We start from the raw sequence: 19,925 nt of genomic DNA, 5'->3' as shown, positions 1-19,925 counted from the left end.
TTGGTGGAGTTGAGGGACTAAAACACATTCAACTGTGTTACATTTGTAGCATTTACTAGTAGGAATAAAGCAAGCCTCAAAAATTATGAAATTTACCTTTTTTTTTTTTTTTTGAAATTTACCTTTTAATGAGACAACTTGTTTTAAACACATGTATCAATATTATTGCACAAGGTGATGTTAAGTTTTAAAAATGTTAAAACAGATTTTAATGTTGTGTATCTTAATGCTAAAACTGAATTTAATGTTTGACAGTTGAGTGCTTGGCATTCCATTTCTAAAATAATATGGTAAAGGATTCATGCTTTAAATATAGTTTTAAAAATTTTTAAATTGAGTTGAAAATTATGGTCTCTTTTTGCGTTACTGGTGAATGTAGGAATTGAGCCAATATGATTTGATTCTCTTTATATTAACCACCTCTCTCCAGAAAAAAAAAATTCAGAAACTAAAAAGACTTATGAGTAAAGTTTTCTGTTATCTGAAGTTAGTGGCATATATTCATTTTTACTTAACAAAAGTAGATACACTGTAACATCATCTGGAATAAATATAGTTTGAAGGTGACCATTTTCAAATAGCAACATTTAAGAACTACTTTCATTAGAAAAATCGTGGTAGACTTAGAAAAATTTTCAATTATAATATGTATTTAATGAAGTATTTTGTGTTCTTCACATTTAAACATCTTTAACAAATGTTTAAGCTATCTATTTAAAAACTTTATATAGGGATTCTAACCATATGTTATTAGAAAATAGATTAGCTTCAAAGGAATTATTACCAAATTTAAACAAACAAACAAACAAAAAATCAAAGGTCATTTTGAAAAGAATCTTAACGATCTAATAATGTCATACAGATTCAACAGTTGGTCTGTAATATATTTACTTTCTTCCAAACAGTATGTTTATCTTCTTTAAAAATCAATGTGGACTAATTTTTCAGTTAGGACATAGAAACAATTCTTAGATTCTCATTTAAAATAACTGTTTCGGGATTGAAATCAACCATATGTAATGAAGGTAAATTTTACCTATGTATAGGAAACAGATAGCTAGCTATTTTATGGGATGAGACAACCAAAGAAATGCCATATGGTTTTATCTAAAATATTATTACATATCAGAGTAAAAAAAAATATATAAAACCATGCATTTTCTTTTCTGGATATACATATCAAATGTTTACATCAAGTTCCTGTTAGTATTTTCATAACCACCTCAAAGTAACTATAGTTCAAACTCTTTTTTTTTTTTTTTTCTGTCTCATGTTTTCTCTTTCCCACCTGTGGATACATAGGCATAAGTAAGTAAATAATATCATTCTAATATGAGGTGTTAGGGAAAAAAGATACAAGAGAATAGATTAAGTTTTACTCTAAATGTAGTGATCTTCATCATTTTACCATGGAGTCATTTGCTTTTAAAAAGAAATTTCTGTCTTTCATATCTCATTCACTTTTGGTACCTTAAAAACCTGTACCTCCCAAGAAGTATATCAAAATTCTTGCTCTTAATTTTTTAAAAGTATTTCAAGATGTCTCTTAATCCAAAGTGGTACAGTTCCATTATATAGGTAGTTCTTAGCAAAAACAAACATATTTTTTTTAAAAAGTACCAAATAATGTGTCAAGTCCATTTAAAAAAAAAATGACTTTGCAAGATCAAGAGAAGGATTTGATGTCTATTGAATGCAGATTTTCTGTTCTTCCCGTGTTATCTGGGTGGGCCTGATACCCCAAGCCCAGCTGTGAGGGTTCTTCCTTAGTAGTTTGTTTCTTTGTGAGAAGGCACAGTAACAGCCTCAGCTTTATATATAGCATTGTATTGTCTCGCCTGTTTTGCTTTTCAGCGTGGCCACTTAATTTTTATTCACAGTATTTCCTTTTATTTAATTCCTGCTGTGTGGGTAAATATTAAACATTGAGCTTGACAGCAAAGTCTGAGGAGAGGGCATTCAAAACCCGCCAGCCTTCCTGGCCGAAAGGTCCCAATGCTTTCAATAGTGATATGTGCTTGTGTCCTTTCCCTTAGTTGACTTTATCACTCCCAGCCACTGTGACTCAATGTCAGTGTATGAGCAGATCTTCCAGGGATATTGAAACTATGTGACTGGAACATAAGTCTTTTAATTAAAGTCAGTCTTGGCCAAAATTTGACACAGATCATATTTAAAATAAATACCAATAGGCCCTCTTGTTATTTGTACTGTTCATAGCATTTTATAATGGATTCAGCTTAAAACTGAAATAGAAGGAAATAATCTCTGTTCAGGTTCTAGCATAACTTCAATTTCTCAACTGTGATTTTGACCTCGATGAGAGAAATTCTCCCACCTGTCCTTGAAGACTTTTAATTCTCTAATCTAGGGAATAGAGAATTCCTTTCTGTATTCTCTTGTAAGCTTTGTCTCAAACTGGAGAGTACTTTTAGCTCCAGGACAGAATGACTGAGAGGAGAGATAATGGTACCGATTCAGACACAGCTAAGGATCCTTCTCCCCAGACAGACAGCCCTGAGTGTTGTCCACCAAAGCAAAGGATATGAAACCATTAGCCAAAATGCTGGTTTGCAATTTGGAATCATGATTTCTACATAAGAAAACTGTTATGTGTGGTCATGGATACTTTGCTGTATCAAACTCATTAGCCGCCCCCCCCCCCAAATCAGTCTTATGGATTGATGCATTTTCTTAAAAAAAAAAAAAAAATTTCTCATGCTACTCACAGCTCTCAAGCTTTTCTTGCCCTGCCTTTTTGAGTACAGGGACATGAAAGTAATGTCTGGCTTTGGTAGATTAGTGTTATTTGGCCTTCTATATTTTGAAGTCGTAATGAGAACCATAAAGACATCTTTCTCATGAAAGCTGTGTCACGACCTGTTTCCTTACATTTCATTATCTTCTTTTCTTTCAAGTCTTTTCCTTCTCTACCATTTCCAACAAAGCAGGGGAAATAAGTCAGTCTCGGAAGACAGGAAAAGTCCCCAAACTGTGATGCCCTTTTCTTCCAGCACTACTGAGGCTCACAAGCAGGCTCATGTAGATGGATCTCTTAAGAACAACCAGCCCAAGTCGGTAAGAAAATTCACACTGATGTCTGACGAGGATGCCTCAAGTATCCACGGTACTCTTTATAAGGAAACTCTAGATCCAGGACCAGCAAATTCAGACTTTTTACTAAGAACAGATTTTATAGACTCATTTTTACCCAAAACACAAGCCAGGAGTAAGTCCCTGAGGGGCCCAAGAGAAATGTTTCAGAGGATGTGGAATCAGCCAGTCTACTTCCCTCAGAGACCAGTGTGGGAACTTCCCAAGAGACCAGAAGCCATAGAGCTGGAGCAGTGGCAGAGCAACAGGCAGGAAGGTGGAAAGGAAACCACTAGAACCTTTCCAAAGAGAGGTAGCAGCAGTCCCCGGCCTACTGTTGGAGATTCGAATGTACCCGAGAGAGGAGAAACAAGGCAAGGTGAATCACTGCTCACACACGGAGCAGAGCCCTTGGAATCTCTGCCTTCAGACTCCTCCTGTTTCTCTCCTTCATCTCATTCTTCTTACTCCACTTTGCCAGCTGTTTCAAGAACCGTGGAACTCCTGTCCGAACCTGATGTCATCCTCTCTCCTGCTGACTGTTGCTTGGAACTTTCTCCTTCAGTGCCCTGCGTTTTAAATTCCCCAGGCTTTAGGAGAGAGACACCCACATGTACGTTGACAGTTGAAACCAGAAGAAACATGTTTGAAATCATTCCCAAACCACCAAATATCTCCCCTCCTCCCCCTCCTCCTCCACCTCTTGTCCTTAGTCCATTTGCTCTTTCCTGTCTTCCCCCTCCTCCTCCGATTCTTTCACTTTCTGCCCCTCCTTCTCCTTCCTCTTCTTCTTCACCTCGTCTGCCTTCACTCCCCTCCCTCCCTCCCCCCTCCCCGCCTCTCCCTTCTTCTCTGTCTCTTCCAACTTGGGCTCCGTCCACTAAGCGTGTCAGTGTCCCCATTGTTCAGCGCACTGTCAGTGAGACGCCCCCCAAGGATATGGAGTCCTCTGTCAGACAGCCGCCAGCCTTTGCAACAGCACGTCGTGCAAATTCCCAGAGAGAACCAAAGGGCATCCTCAAGCATATTAAAAACTTAGCCGACCTTGAAAAGTCGGTAGCTAATATGTACAGTCAAATTGAAAAAAACTTCCCACCAACACACAACTCAAGACTGGAAACTCGTTGCCCTCCAGAAACAGAAAATGTGGAAGTGACTGAATGCAACCAGGGGAATTTACACGGTATTGTCGAGGGCACTGAGAACCTGCCTGACAGCCAATCTACTTCACTGTAATGTTGATTTTCCTGTTTTAACTGGACAACTCTTTTGTTGACCGAAATCTTCAAGTGGAGGCAAATTTGAACATTAAAGAAGATTCCATTCTTTTACTCTAAACTCAGTGCAATGCTGTTTTTCCTCATTTTTTTTTTTTACTTTCAAAGATTATTAACCTCATCATTTCTAACTCATAGATTTACCTTAATTTTCTTAACTACGAAGTAGCATTATTTATCTGCATTTATTTAAAAAGTAAGTAATTTCAATCTATTTTTCAATGGGAATATATGGGCAAGAAAGTTATATCTCCAGCTTAAACCAATGGCCTGTTAACATGTTAATGCAGTAATACCTACGTTTATTTCTGATCATAGTTTTACTGAATGCTCCTGGAAAAAAAAAAAAGCAAACTGTTAAAATAATCCCCCCAAAATTATATCATAGGTTCTGTTCTTTCCTTGAAGTCTATGTATTTGGTAAGCTTAAACACTACCAAAGTAAAAATGTCATGTATCCAGAAATGCAGGATTTGACAGATATGGTATTCGGAAATAAATACCAGGTGCTGTAAGATATAATCATCTGTTTTCTTACAATGACATTCTTTACTCTGGCTTGCTTTTATCTTACTAGTATGCTTATACATTTGAAAAATCTTTTACTTTTTAAATGATGGTCTTATTCTGTTTATTTCTCATTATGCTTTCTCTTCCCTTCTTTACAATGAAAATAAATCTTGAATCGTGGCTTTTGTAAGACATTTCACTGTACCCACAAATGTTTAAAGTGGTCTTCAGTTTTGCTTGTCCACATGTTGATATCATCTCATAATTTTATCAGAAGATTCCCCTTCAAGGAAAATATTTTTCTCCAGTTTAATAAAATCCTAATAAGTTTCATCAAAATAAGGTTCAATAAATGTCTATGAAGGTTTACCTACTATGATTTTAGTTAATATTTGATGAAAATTATAAATATTTTTATTAAGCTTATCAATAATATTAAATGTTCATCAAAATTTTAGAATAGCATATTGGATTCATTTCTATTTACCTTTCTTTAGATAAATCATCCAAATTTAGTTGGATGAGGAAAATGTTAACACTTTGAATAGAAATCAAGAAGGAATATATCTAGCAAACTGTCCTCAGTTTTATATAGGCCTTTACTCTTTATATTAGGCAAAGAGGATAAAAATGTATACTTGAGAATGGAATTTTATGTTGTAGTTGTTCTCAGAACTCAACTTGGTAAATTCTTAATGGCATCAGCTCAGCTAAGTGTTACCTTCCTATCTTTTTAATGAAAGTTACACTTGACCAGCAAGTAATTACACTGTTTTCCCATATAACACATGGAATAAATTGTATTTGTAATTTCCCACTGTGAATACAAGTGTAATTATTTGATTCTTCTGCAATTCTATTATAGAAGATAAAAGTCTGCACAGAAAAACAAAGCAAAGTATATAGGCAAAGGTCTTGCTTGAAAATTTCCATTTTAAGTATATTAATATAGCCTCAGAGAGGGCCTTATAATGCATCATTTCAAAGGTTTTGTTCAGCTCTTACATTATGTGACATTTCTTCCAGAACGTGGTCTGTTATCCCTGTTTAATGGTATCAGAGTTTAAAAAAAAAAACAAAAAAAAACTATAGATCTAATTATTTTCATTAGGTCCTCTGATTCAGATTCTTTTCATCCAAATCCAGAGTAACTTATTTCTTGGGGTTCTTGAACATGATTTTTTTCTCTCTTTCACTGAAACACTTCAGTTGGAGTTTTTGTTGGCAGCTGGTCATATGCATGAGAACTTGTGCTATTTGGCGGACTCTGACAAGGTATTATTCATAATTGTGTAAGCCTTTGATATGACTGTGTGTTTTTTAAAAATATTTTGTATCAACTTCTTGAATATATGAAAGAAATTCCTTGAGAATGTATTCTCTAAATAATTACAAAGACATATAAAAACTCCAAATAACAATCTCATGTAGGTATCTATAGCCTTACTGAATCTGTAATGTTTTCTATGTCATTTTTATAATATTTGTCTAAATATCTTACTAGTATCTTGTGCTTTTTAAATGAAACATCCATTCCCATGTTTGTTTGGTTTTCTTTTTAAATTTATCTTTTTTTTAAGATATCATTTGTTTATTTGACAGAGAGAGAGGGATCACAAGTAGGCAGAGAGGCAGGCAGAGAGAGAGGAGGAAGCAGGCTCCCTGCCGAGCAGAGAGCCCAATGCGGGGCTTGATCCCAGGACCCTGAGATCATGACCTGAGCTGAAGGCAGAGGCTCAACCCACTGAGCCACCAGGCACCCCTCCATTCCCATGTTTTATATTTACTTCAGTTTTTTACATATATATTCTATTTGGAGATCTCCAACTTTGTCATAGAAGTCAGTTACAATATCTGCGTAAGACCTATTATGAGTACACAGGCCAAAATACTATTCCTCTTCCCAATCCCTGAACCCCCACAACCTGACAACCAACCTCCACAGAAAGAATATCATTTTTTCTTCTGCATAATTATGCTCTAATTAGTGCATAAGAAATTATTAGATACCTTTTTAAAAGATGAAAGTAGGTTACCATACATTTTCCTTATTGTTAAAAGTAAACTTAATGTAAAGAAGTAGTGTGAAGTAAATAATTAATACACATTGAATATAATCTACATAAAAATGCATTAATATTATATGACTGGTCTTAGAAGGACCGAAAGGAAGTCATGTTAGTTGTAAGCCCACAGACAGTGATATCCACTGATTCTGTTGTGTGCTTTTTCCAAGTGACTTTCTGCTTTTGAGCTGAGACAGACAATACAAATAACCACACGAAAGGTAACAGAAAGGTTAATGGAAACATGATATTTCATTCTCTACATGTATGAAAAATACTGCTAATGAAAAAAGTTAGCTTAAATATCCTGCAGAATAATGTTCAGCTTTGGCTAGACACTTTATTTCATGTATGTGACTCAATTCTCATTACTAAAACCAGAGTATGAGTGTCTCTATCTATGTCTGAAAGATACAAATTGAGGACACTTCTAAATGCTTTAGAAGGATTATCATTCTCATAACTATTGGCAGAACCATAGAAGCAAAATTCACTAAAGAACCATTTCAAATAATGAATTGCCAACAAGATTAAGTAAGCATTATACTACCATTATTACCAACCATTTCAATCAGTAATGCCTTAACCACTTAAGATTTGTTCAGATAAGTAGACTTATTTTGTAAAGGCCTTGTAATAGTTTAAAGAAATTTTCTAGAGAGATATGTATGTGCCTCTTCATAGCAGTCCCTAGCTTTATATATGTGGTTCATAACAGCATATGATACATATAGGTACTTTAGATCAACTGTAAGTAATAGATAAAAATCTTTATAACTAATGGCATTCAACACTGAAAGCATTGTATACTCCCCCCCACCCCAGGTACAGCTGAACATTTCCCCAACTTGTGGCCAATGAACTTTATAAATCTTTATTTAATATTGAATATGAAATGGAAGTGAAAATATTTAGCTCTTATATTTATGTCTAATAATGTCACTGACCCTTAAAAGCTAGTCAGTATTCTGCATTCATTATTTTTAGAATCAATTGATTCAAACAGACAAAAAACATCTTACAAATGTTTGGAAGAATATATTCTAGTCGTTGAGGTCATTTCTCATTCTGTACCAATATACTCTTCATGTATAAAACACATCTTTTCCCCAAATGAGTATCTTACATGTATCAAGACTTGGCAAGGTTAGAGATGATATAGAATATTTTTAATCCGGTTGATAATAACAGAGTCAAAGTGTGTTACTATACACCACTGAGATAAAATAGATTATTTCAGGTATGCTGGTGCTAGGGTCTGGCCTGCTAACTTTGTAGTCATAGAGGCATGAAACTGCAACCTTCCTGTCCTGATAAACTGCCACAAAATGTGTTTCTCACTGAGACAATTTTTAGTGAAAATTACCTTCTCATTTTTCTCAGATTAAAAAAAAAAATCTTATCTATACTTTTCTTGAATCTGAAACTCTAAGTTGTTTAATACTGATCTCTCTGTTTCTGCCTTGCAGGAGAGTTTATGCATCAGAGGTAAGGGCTTTACAGTGTTATATAAAGCTACTAGGAAAATATTTACCTTCTAGGCAGGACTGACTTTTCTTGCATAGCTAGGATATTTTCCTTTACTTCAATAAAACTTAGAAGTACGCTGGGCTATTTATTTTCTTTTATACCTGTTGCTATTTTGTTCTGAGGTTTTAAGTGAGTGAACAAATATCAAATGCTCACCTTTCCAAGGATAGATTTATTGTTTCCTGAATTGCTGTTACTCAATATTGTGACATTCACCCAAATTTATTTTTCTAAGGCTAGAAATGTACTTTAGAAACCTGGGACCTTTGTTTCTTTTACCAGAGTCCAAGTCTCCTTCCTAACACATTAGAACTTAAGATCTTAAAGAGTTTTAGAAAGTCAGACTATGAGAATGCTCAGGCATTTGGAGAAGATAGTGGGATCTGGCTAGCTGCTCTCAAAGTGGTACTGCCAATGAGGTCACCAAGAACCTAGCCGAATTTAGCAGACAGCTTCCCAGTCAAGAGAGTGCAATGAGCTCACGACCTAACTGGCCACCAGCTGAGAAAGCGTGAGTCCTAATGTATTTGGAAATCAGGCTGAATGCATTTCAGAATAACTGGTTTTCAGAGACAGGTAACAGATTGGATCAGACTGTCTCTACGGCCAACTTCCTCCTCCTTTAAATGAATGCCTTCAGTAGACAAACTCACTCACAGCCTCACGAAAAGTCAGTCCTGCCTTCAGTCACCTGGCTGTTCTCCGGCTCATTTCTGAAGGCTGATTCGCCACTGGAATTGTCTCCCAGGATTTCTCTGCCCACATTCCCAATGTCGTTCCCTTTAAGATTTGTGTTGTGTATCCCTCAGAGTGGATAAACCAAAATTTGAAGTATGTCTCTTGTTCGCACGTATTATAGTATAAATGATCAGGAAACACACCGTAGAGACCGTGTTTCCTTTAAATGAGTAGGGGTGAGGCTGAGAGTAAGTAAGGAGTGATCCCTGCAAAATCCAAGGAAGGACAATTTCCCGGATCACAAAAGAATTTCTGAAAGCATGCTCAGTGTTCAGCTGTAAGTAACCCACGTTTTGGTAAAAAGAAAAACAGGGAGCATTTCTTAACTACGACGATGCGTTATGACTATATGATTATATTATGTGCTCTACCCTTCTCACTAATGAACCTGATTACATTTAATGTGGGGAGAAAAAAGAGGGGCAATTTAAAACAAGGTTAAACTTGTTCAAAATAATCCTGTGGCACTTGAAGTGCTTTTAAAATCGTAAATAACTTTTTATACAAAGAAGAAGTTTGAACTGAAAAGTTACTTACAGGTTTTCATTGATTAAAGGTTATTCACTTTGATGTTACCTAAAACAATGATGAAACAGAAAATAATTCTTTGTTATTTCACATTCCAACATCAACAGTCAAAATATTGGTAGCTATCACATGAATAATAATTCATAATCCTAAGGTAACCAGTTTTAAGCTGTGGCCTTTTTTTCTCTTTTCAATCATGATCTCCCTTTTCCACCTGAATTATCTTCTAAACCTTTTTCTATTTTAATTTCCTTTGGCAGCAACAGCAACTGCTGAGGCCTTCTCTTCTTAAACCAGAGGTATCAATTTTCTTTTTCTTTTCAACCTCACTGAATCTCCACTATATTTTATGTCACGTTAAGGCCTGTCCAACACACAGCAGAATGTAATCAAGTGGCATGATTTTCTAAGATGGAGAAGGGGTGGTTTAAAGTAGAAACAAATATATAAATAAGTAAGCAAGCTAATCACTTCTCTCTTGCTTGTGGGGGGCTGAAATTCCAAATTTTTATCTTCATTCTCTAGGAGTTAGACAAATAAGACCTTTGCTCCTATTGAAAGCAAGCTATCATTGAATAAGACAAATCATGAACTGTTTATTTATTCCAGTTCTTTGAAAAAAGTTGATGGTATTTTGATAGGGATTGCATTGCATGGGTAGATTGCTTTAGGTAGCACAGACATTTTCACAGTATTTGTTCTTCCAGTTCAAGAGCATGGAACAGCTTTCCATTTCTTTGTGTCTTCTTCAATTTCTTTCGTGAGTGTTCTACAGTTTTCTGAGTACAGATCCTTTGCCTCTTCACTTAGATTTATTCCAAAGTATCTTATGGTTGTGGGTGCAATTATAAATGGGATTGACTCCTTCTCTTTCTTCTATCTTGCTGTTAGCATATAGAAATGGAGCGGATTTCTGTGTGTTGATTTTATATCCTGACACTTTACTGAATTCCTGTATGAGTTCTAGCATTTTTGAGGTGGAACCTTCTGAGTTTTCCACATAAATTATCCTATCATCTGCAAAGAGTGAGAGTTTGTTTGACTGCTTCTTTGCTGATTCGGATGCCTTTTATTGCTTTTTGTTGTCTGACTGCTGAGGCTAGGACTTCTAGTACTATGTTGAACAGCAGTGGTGATAGTGGGCATCCCTGCCGTGTTCCTGACCTTAGGCAAAAAGCTCTCAGTTTTGCCCCACTGAGAATGATATTCACTGTGGGCTTTTCATAGGATGGCTTTTATGCTATTGAGGTGTGTTTCCTCTTTGCCTACACTGTGAAGAGTTTTAATCAAGAAAGGATGCTGTGCTTTGTCAAATGCTTTTTTTCTGCATCTATTGAGAGGATCATATGGTTCTTGTCCTTTCTTTTATGAATGTATTGTATCACACTGATTGATTCGCAGATGTTGAACCAACCTCGCAGCCCAGGATCAGTCCCTCTTGGGCGTGGTGAACAATCCTTTTAATGTACTGTTGGATCCTGTTGCCTAGTATTTGGGTGAGAATTTTTGCATCTGTGTTCATCAAGGAATTGTTCTGTATTTCTCCTTTTTGATGGGGTCTTTATCTGGTTTTGGGATCAAGGTGATGCTGGCCTTGTAAATTGAGTTTGTACGTTTTCCTGTCATTTCTATTTTTTGGAACAGTTTCAGGAGAAGAGGTATTAATTCTTCTTTACATGTTTGTTTAGGTTTTCTATTTCTTTCTGGTTTGGTTTTTCTAGTACTGCATCCATGTCTTCCAGATTGTCTGATTTGTTGGGATATAGTTGCTTCATTTTCATTTGTTTCCATGAAATTTTTTAATTTGTTGGTTAGATCCATTCATTCTTAAGTAGGATGTGCTTTAGCCTCCATGTATTTGAGTTCTTTCCAACTTTCCTCTTGTGATTGAGTTCAAGATTCAAAGCATCGTGGTCTGAAAACACGCAGGGAATGATCCCAATCTTTCAGTACCTGCTGAGACTGGATTTGTGACCCAGGATATCATCTATTCTGGAGAATGTTCTGTGTGCACTAGAGAAGAATGTAAATTCTGTCACTTTGGGATGGAATATTCTGAATTTATCTGTGAAGTGCATCTGGTCCAGTGTGTCAGATCCTTGTTGATGTTATGCTTGGATGATCTGTTCATTTCAGTGAGGGGGTATTAAAGTCCCCTACTATTATTGCTGATGTGTTTCTTTGATTTTGTTATTAATTGGCTTATATAATCAGATGTTCCCATGTTAGGGGCATAAATATTTACAACTGTTACAACTTCTTGTTGGATAGACCCTTTATGTCCTACCTTATTTCTTACTACAATCTTTTAAAATCTAATTTGTCTGATAAAAGGATTGCTACGTCAGCTTTCTTTGATGTCCATTAGCATGGTAAATGGTTTTTCACCCCCTCACTTTTAATCTGGAGGTGTCTTTGGGTCTAAAAAAGAGTTTCTTGCAGACTTCCTATCGACTTCATATCATGTCTTTTGATTGGGTCATTCAGCCCATTTACTTTCAGGGTAACTATTGAAAGATATAAATTTAGCGCCATTGTCTAGCCTGGAAGGTGACTGTTACTGTTTATTGTCTCTGTTCCTTTCCAGTCTATGTTACTATTGGTTTCTCTTTCTTGATTAGAGGACCCCTTGCAATATTTTTTGTAGGGCAGGTCTGGTGATTGCAGATTCTTTTAGTTTCTGTTTGTCCGGAGTCAGTGAGGTTTATCCAATGTACAATTATCACAGCTTAAAAAGTTTCACCTGGCTTCTAAGACACAGATTAGTGTGTCTCTTTTCAAAGTTTATGCAAACAGGATTCAATAGAATCCTGTGTCCCATTGACACCAGACTTCTGTTGCTCATTGTTCTGTTTGGGAGCGTCATTTCTGTTACTGGGTGATGCAGTAGTGTGTATCTCATGGACTTGTGCCTCAGTTCCAGTTTTTGGCTGTTACAAATGATGTCTTTTGGTGCACAATTGTACACACTTATGTTTAGCATATAAATGGATCTATATTGAATTTTTGTGAAAGGATATGCATATTTTTGACTTTTGTATTTTTGCCATTTTCCAAAGGATTTGGTGGATTTATAAAGTGTCTGAGAGATCTAGTTATTCCATATCCCTGCTAAAACATGGCACTGCTGATTCTTCTGTTTGTTTGTTGGAACCGTTCTGGTGGGTAAACTGAAACAGTTTTACCATTGAAATTGGACACCTTTGCCAAAGTATTTGTAAGCTGCAAAGTCACCAGAGAGTAGTAACATGAAGAAGCATCAAAGGAAATAGTGGAAGTGAATGGAGGTTATTAGATGCGAGTGAGGAGCACATGGGAGACCTGACTGTGGTTATGGGTAGGGCGTAAACAGTATGGCAGAGGACAAGCAGTAACTAGAACACGAACTGCTGCCAGTAGTGCCAGCAACTAAATTCATGACATAGAAATGGAGTCCAGTGCTGCGCTGCCATCTTGTTATTTTTCAAGAGAAACACAAATCCTGATTTTTTTAATCACATTTTCTGATTAGATTTTGGGCAACTACATTCAAGCACAAATGAGGGTCATTGTCCATATCCACCATGAAGCCTGTGAATTCCCCACTTTTTAGTAACTATTTTTTTCCTGACTTATTACTAGATCTAGGCTGACAGAATTGCTATTTAAATAACAGATGACCTCAGGGATAAATACCTACCCATTTTACTGTGGGCGCTGATACTTTTTCCTCCCTCCCTTTGCTTATTTCATTGCACAATTCATTTGGTTAAGTTTTACAGTTCAGCCTACTTGAAATGTTAAAATATAATGACATTGAATTTAATAGTTATTTAAAACTAGTTATATGTGTATAAAAAATATGTATTTTTTTCCCCTCAGGAAAAACATCTTTCTGTTAAGAGCAGAGTGACAAAATCAGTAGTTTAGAATTTAGAACTGAAACCTTGAAAGGGCTGCTGTCCTGACAATTTGTTTTTAAGTAATTAAGTCCAGAATTAGCAGTATGTTTTTAAATGTAAACATTCTTGAGAGGTATCACTCATAAATATCATAATTAATGTATAAATGATTACCAGGAAATTCGTTCATAAAAATAAATGTAATGAGCAGAAGTGCTCGGGGTGCTGTGAAGCTGTTATCAGGAAGGTAACTTTCTCATTCCCTCAAGGCTAAAGTCTATTTAATAATACAAGTTAAAACAGAGTGAAGTATGAAATGTCTACTGATAGTTTTAAAAGTTAACCAAGAACAAGTGATATGCTCGTCTAGAAAAAATGTAGCTTTTTTACTCCCTCAGGTCTAATAACATAACCTTATTTCACGTCAGATAGTTATAGCTAGAGAAAGAAGTTTTGATTATGTTTGACTAACATGTGTAATTAAAGTTTTTGGCAGGAGTGTTCTAAGAGTCATGGGATTCTAGGTCTGGAAATAAATCTGAATTCATTTGATCTAAAATGTGATAAGAATCTATTTTCAAATGTGATTTCTTTCTCTGAACAATAGGAGTTATCCATGGAGTCTGGAATTGATCCTGGCCAGGAATACGGACAAGATTATTACAGTTATGAGCATGGGTACATCTTCAGATTTTTTTTATCCAGTATCAGTATTTTTTTGTGAATAATAAGCTACTGAATCTTATTACTAGCACTTGTGTTATAAATGTCACTTCATCAGTTTCATCTTTGAAAAGGAATTACGTATCTACTTTTAGTTTCAGTCAAGTTTTATCCATTTTTCTACATTCAGATCTGGTTTGATGTTCCATGTTGATACTGACTACAACTTTAATGATGCAGTAAAATGATTCAAAATTATTTAAATGAGAAATAGAAATCAAACATATTTGCTCAATTCCTGAATTCACCATTTCGTGCATATGAGATGTTTATCTAACTAGTCAGGCTCAAGATTTTCCCAAGGGATTAAGAAGAAAACATATTTTAGAATCTAGTAATAAGCATTTTAAGTCACTATACACACACGTTAACTGATTTCTAAAGATACAGAAGAGGATTGCATACACCATTCCAGACCATGTTTGAAGCAGATCTTCACTGTAAGATAGAAACGTTATGTCCTGAATAAGCTATTTTTTTTTACAGAGAATCTATTTCCTGCTCTAAATTCTTCAACTAATTAAGGAACTATATCCCCTTCTCTAAGCAACAGTCTCTCCCAAAACTTAAATCTGAAATAACCTCTTTTTACAGTTGCTCTAGGATACCATCATGGCAAAAACCACTGGCCAACAGGTTGTAGTTCTTAGCTATGGTTTTGTAACTAGTTGACAAGGAGCATGATAGGCACTGTATAAATATATGCTGATTGAAGGATGAGAATAAAGAAGAAAAAAGATCAGTCATGGTTTCCAGGACCTCATGGAAACATGCTAAAGGCTGTAAGTTTCTGTTTCAGGTATGAAATGCCTCAGTATGGAAGCCGTCGCCGTCTGTTACCACCGGCTGGACCAGAGGAGTATGGGGAGGTAGTTGGTGAAGCCGAGGAGGAGTATGAGGAGGAAGAGGTAATGCCATAATGTTTAACCCTAGTTGAATAGCAGGCTGCAAAAAATTCCAAAAATTTTTCATCCTATTCACTTACTACTCATTTTCTGTAGAAATTTAATAACGCAGACCATTTCATTGCCCTGTTTATAGAAGGAAATTAATTGTTGTGAAAGTTTAATTTATTTCCTTCTATAAAATGTTAAATGCCTGAAATAAAGCCACAATAAAGTTTATATTTTCTAAAATCCTAAAAGTTAACATTATAATCAAATACATAAACACTATTCTGCAAAACGGTGGTTACTTTGGTAACCACATTGTCTGGCATACCTAAAAATCATGGAAAAGTACAGTTGCCAGACAGAAACAAAATATTACCGCCAATATGTTTAACAGAATTCTGTCATGTATGTCTTAATTAACATGAGTCACTTTGCCTTTAATATCTACTTGGAATGTTCATGTAAAACAAAAACAAATCAATGTCACTGTAGCTTTACCCCGTTTAAAACTGAGAAAATAGTCAACTGTCACATAATTTCATTAAAGAAACCATAGGGATAGAGGAGAGGTGATGATTACTTCTTTCTCCTTTGATCTAAAATCTAAAATAAACTCTGAATGAGAAAAAAAAAATTAGAAGGCCTTAGATTTTAGTACTGTATAGTATAAGCCAAAATAAAATACTTCTTCGTGATCACTTTGCATCCAAACGCAGTGGGGATGAATGGTGGAGAACTGGGTCTGCTTCTCCGAAACCAGTCATAACTCTGCAGAGTCATCCCTGCTTGACTTGGGTGCGACAGGGTCCTAGCCTAACCAGCCTCGAGCTGACGGTTCAATTGCCTTTTCGTGATTTTCAGGAAGAGGCAAAGAGAATTAGAAAACCCAAAGTTGAAGTTAGAGAGCCTAGTGAGGAGGAGGAAGTAGTGGTCACCATTGAGAAGCCACCGCCAGCTGAGCCCACGTACACAACGTGGAAGAGAGCCAGGATCTTCCCAATGATTTTCAAGAAAGTTCGAGGGCTCGCGGACAGAAGGGGCCTCTCTGAACTGGAGGGGGAAGAGTGGCAGAGACGCCTTGAGGAAGTGGATAAAGATTACCTGAAGCTCACTCTGGACCAAGAAGAAGCCACGGAAAGCACGGTGGAGTCGGAGGAGGAGTCCTCCAGCGACTACACGGAGTACAGTGAGGAAGAGTCCGAATTCAGTGAGTCAGAGACCACGGAAGAGGAGTCCGAGTCAGAGACCCCCTCGGAAGAGGAAGAGAGCTCGACTCCATCTTCAGAAGAGTCAGAGTCCACAGAGTCGGAAGGGGAGAAGGCCCGGAAAAACATCTTTCTGGCCAGAAGGCGGCCTGTGGTTGAGGAGGTCAAGCCGGTCAAAAGGAGAAGAGAGGAGCCCCCGGAAGAGCTGGAGGAAGAGCCAGCAGTGGAGGAGGAAGCAGGAGAGGAGACTGAGCTGGGCCCTGGAGAGGAGCCCACAGGCCTCGAGGTCCCCGAGGAGGAGGGCAGTGCAGAGTCTGTTTCAGTGGAGGCAGGTGGGGGCAGCGAGGAGGAGTCCGAGCCAGGCAGCAGTGTCAGCAGCAGCAGCGAAAGCCAGTCCGGAGGGCCCTGGGGCTACCAGGTGCCCGAGCGGGCCACCCACAAGAAAGCACCCTGGGAGCAGCCCCCGGGAGCCGGCTCTGAGGACGACAATACGGCACTCTGAGACGGGGCCCAGGAGGTGGGAGTTTGCCGTGGCGAGTGCTCTTGCGTGCGGTGCTTTCTGTGTGCTCTCTGCAGTGATGCTCCAAGGGAGGAATGTGACTGTGACCTCTCGCTGACCTAGGACTGGAAGCATGCCAGGAAGGGGAGCATATGTGCGCACCGAGTAGACTTGTACGTCAGAGCACATTAGGGTCAGACTGCCTCATCTTCCTCTGTTAGCCATCCCAAAGACGAGCCCTGAGTCCACAGTTGGTATCTGCCAGTGGGGTTTCTGTGAATGCACTGGGCATTACCAGGGATGCCCTGCCTGCTGGGATGGATTTCGGGAGTATATGGGCACGTTTTTATTTCATCTGTAGACAATAAATCATTAGGACAACACTGGCAACAACTGAGGCCTCTATAAAAGTCTACTTTTGCATGTGTGTACATTTCAGCTGGCAGAAGGATTGGTAAAAGAAAAATAAACTTGTAGAAATGTCCATTGTGTTCCAGTTGCTTACTAGAGGAAGTTTATAATCATTCATTTTCATTTTTGTGTATTACTGAATGATTCATGATGGGAAGATTCTTTCTTTCCAGGTCACATCTGTTGAAATAAAATGATCCAGAAAACCAGGATATTCCAAGTGAATACAAAAAGTTTGGCTAATAATGAAATGTTAATTAGAAATTAGAATGATGCAGCTTTAAAAAGTCCTTAAAATTTGGAAAAAGGAAGTATTGTATTAGTATAAACAGACTATACTAATACGGTGTGTTTTCTTCAATTTGACTTTGTAGAAGAACAGAGCAACTGTTAAACAATGGATCAGATCCTTATCTAAATTTAAGTAACACATACACTTTTCCCTTTCATGTAGAGTAGTAATCTGATCTAGAATACAAGTGCTTCCTAAAACGTCTGCTTCTTAACTGGGCAACCCCTTCTTCAGAAGTTAAGCTCTAAAACCAGTGGACAGTTGGCGGAAAAGAATACAAGGTCTCCTCACCTCTTCTGAGTTCTTTAACCTTTAATGCCTTTCTGTCAACAGTTTTGAATTTCGCAGACCTTGTCCCCTTTGCTCCTTTCATTCCTTTGACTCCCTGTGTTTTATTTTGGCAGTGGGCGAGAAAAGGAATGATCAAGTTAGTTGTGGATCGCGAGTACGAAACGAGCTCCACTGGCGAAGACAGTGCTCCGGAATGTCAGAGGAACCGTCTTCACCATTCTGGCACACACAGTAACATCAACGGCAACATCTACATTGCCCAGAACGGGTCCGTGGTGAGAACCCGCCGGGCCTGCCTCACCGATACCTTAAAAGCGACTTCTCCTGGGCGCCTGGGGAGGCACTTTAAGAAACTTGACAAGCTGGCAGTGACACACGAGGAGAGTGTTCCCCTGAACACATTATCAAAGGGGCCATTCCCTACTGAGAAGATGCACACGAGACCAACTCTGGTTACATTTGCCCCTTGCCCTGTGGGGACCGACGGTACCTCAGGGAAGCCACTGGGGTCCAGGCTGAAAAGCACAGTTGAACAGGAGTCCGTGGTTGACAGGAAGAACATCAAGGAGACTTTGGAATTCCAGAGTGACCACACGCACTCAGACGACGAGGAGCTTTGGATGGGCCCCTGGAACAACCTCCATATACCAATGACGAAACTGTGACCGGTTTTTAAAAAAAAAAAAAAAAAAAAGTTATTTTGATTTTTACTTCAGTTTTTAATAAACTGCGCTTTTTATCGTCACTGAAAAAATGATGTATGGGATTTATATCACGCACACAAGCTGAAACTTTGAACGACATGCTTTAAAGTTTAAAAAGACACAAATTTGCACTTGCCTTTGTATCAATTAATTGTTCTTCCCAGATAATCTTTTTGGACAGACTCTCGATTCCCTGAATGATCTATCATTTAAACTTACCATTTAGCTGTTTGGTTGCGTCTTGCCTTTTTTTTTTTCCCCCATTTTAATAAATGAGAAATAATTTACTAAGTAATCATTTATATTTGATTGATTAACCTAGATTACTCTTCATCTCTAGCTTCACGCAGTGTTTTTTGGTACATGTTGTGGATTTACTTTTCAAAAAAAATGGGGAAAATTAGAGGATTTTATAGGAAATGGGTTTATACAGTTGCTGTCTATACCATCCTGATTTTTTTAAAGATAGCAAATGTGAAAATCTGTAAATTACTTAGAATCATGAGCTTATTTTCCTTATTGTCTGATATAGTCACTCAGATTTTTACATATGCATCTGTTGACCTTCTAAACAACACTTGAAATCATATCTCTTTTATAATTATCACTCACAACTTTTCCTACTGCCCCCCCCACCACACACAAACACACACTTCATGAACACTCCATCCACACAAAACACAGGTGATTTAGTTTTGCCACCTGAAGTGAAATAATTATCTGGAGCATCACAGAAATCTCCCCCTCAGCTAAAGCTTACTGAGGTGGGAAAGGACCAAATTGTCAGTAATGCATCTAGAACCACAACTTCAGTATGAAAGATGAAGTCAGAGCAGAGAAGTCTCACATTAATGTCATCGGTCATGAATATTTTATAAAGTCGGTGTAAAGGAATTTGGCAGGGTCAAGAATTCATATAATAGGTGAAACACCTACAAAGGGTATAAATCCATAGCTTCAAGTGTATTATAGTATTATCACTTCTCCTCGGTCCAGCTTATTTATGGAATATTTTAATACCCATAATATTTATGTGCATAAAGTGCAGAACCAGAAAATGATTGCCCGGGCCTTTTTGTTTGCTTGTTTTTATCAAAGAACAGAATCTTGGTTTTTCACCACTGAACAAAGCACAGTGTTTCATCATTAACATAAATGAAAACCAAGTATCCTTTAAAAAAAAAAATAACAAAAAACCAAGCCCAAGATACTTGCCTTGTGTGTTGCGTATTCTCAAGATGTGAAAAGGATGACACAATATAAGAGAAAATTCAGAATTGTAGT

At 37.3% G+C, this 19,925-nt stretch overlaps 1 protein-coding gene across 1 annotated transcript in view; it reads left to right on the top strand.

The window, feature by feature from the left end:
• Positions 1-19,039, top strand: part of PCDH15 (protocadherin related 15) — a 784,172-nt gene extending 765,133 nt beyond the window's left edge. The window contains exons 32-36 of the mRNA XM_059397646.1: positions 8,416-8,434; positions 10,003-10,041; positions 14,231-14,301; positions 15,146-15,254; positions 18,051-19,039. Coding sequence (XP_059253629.1) covers positions 8,416-8,434; positions 10,003-10,041; positions 14,231-14,301; positions 15,146-15,254; positions 18,051-18,602 — 790 coding nt within the window. The 3' untranslated portion in view covers positions 18,603-19,039. The remainder of the gene's footprint in view (positions 1-8,415; positions 8,435-10,002; positions 10,042-14,230; positions 14,302-15,145; positions 15,255-18,050) is intronic.
• Positions 19,040-19,925: the final 886 nt, after the last annotated feature.

Source organism: Mustela nigripes, chromosome 4, assembly GCF_022355385.1.
Source record: "Mustela nigripes isolate SB6536 chromosome 4, MUSNIG.SB6536, whole genome shotgun sequence".
Classification (NCBI taxonomy): Eukaryota; Metazoa; Chordata; class Mammalia; order Carnivora; family Mustelidae; genus Mustela; species Mustela nigripes.
This window is presented reverse-complemented; position numbering and strand designations above follow the sequence as displayed.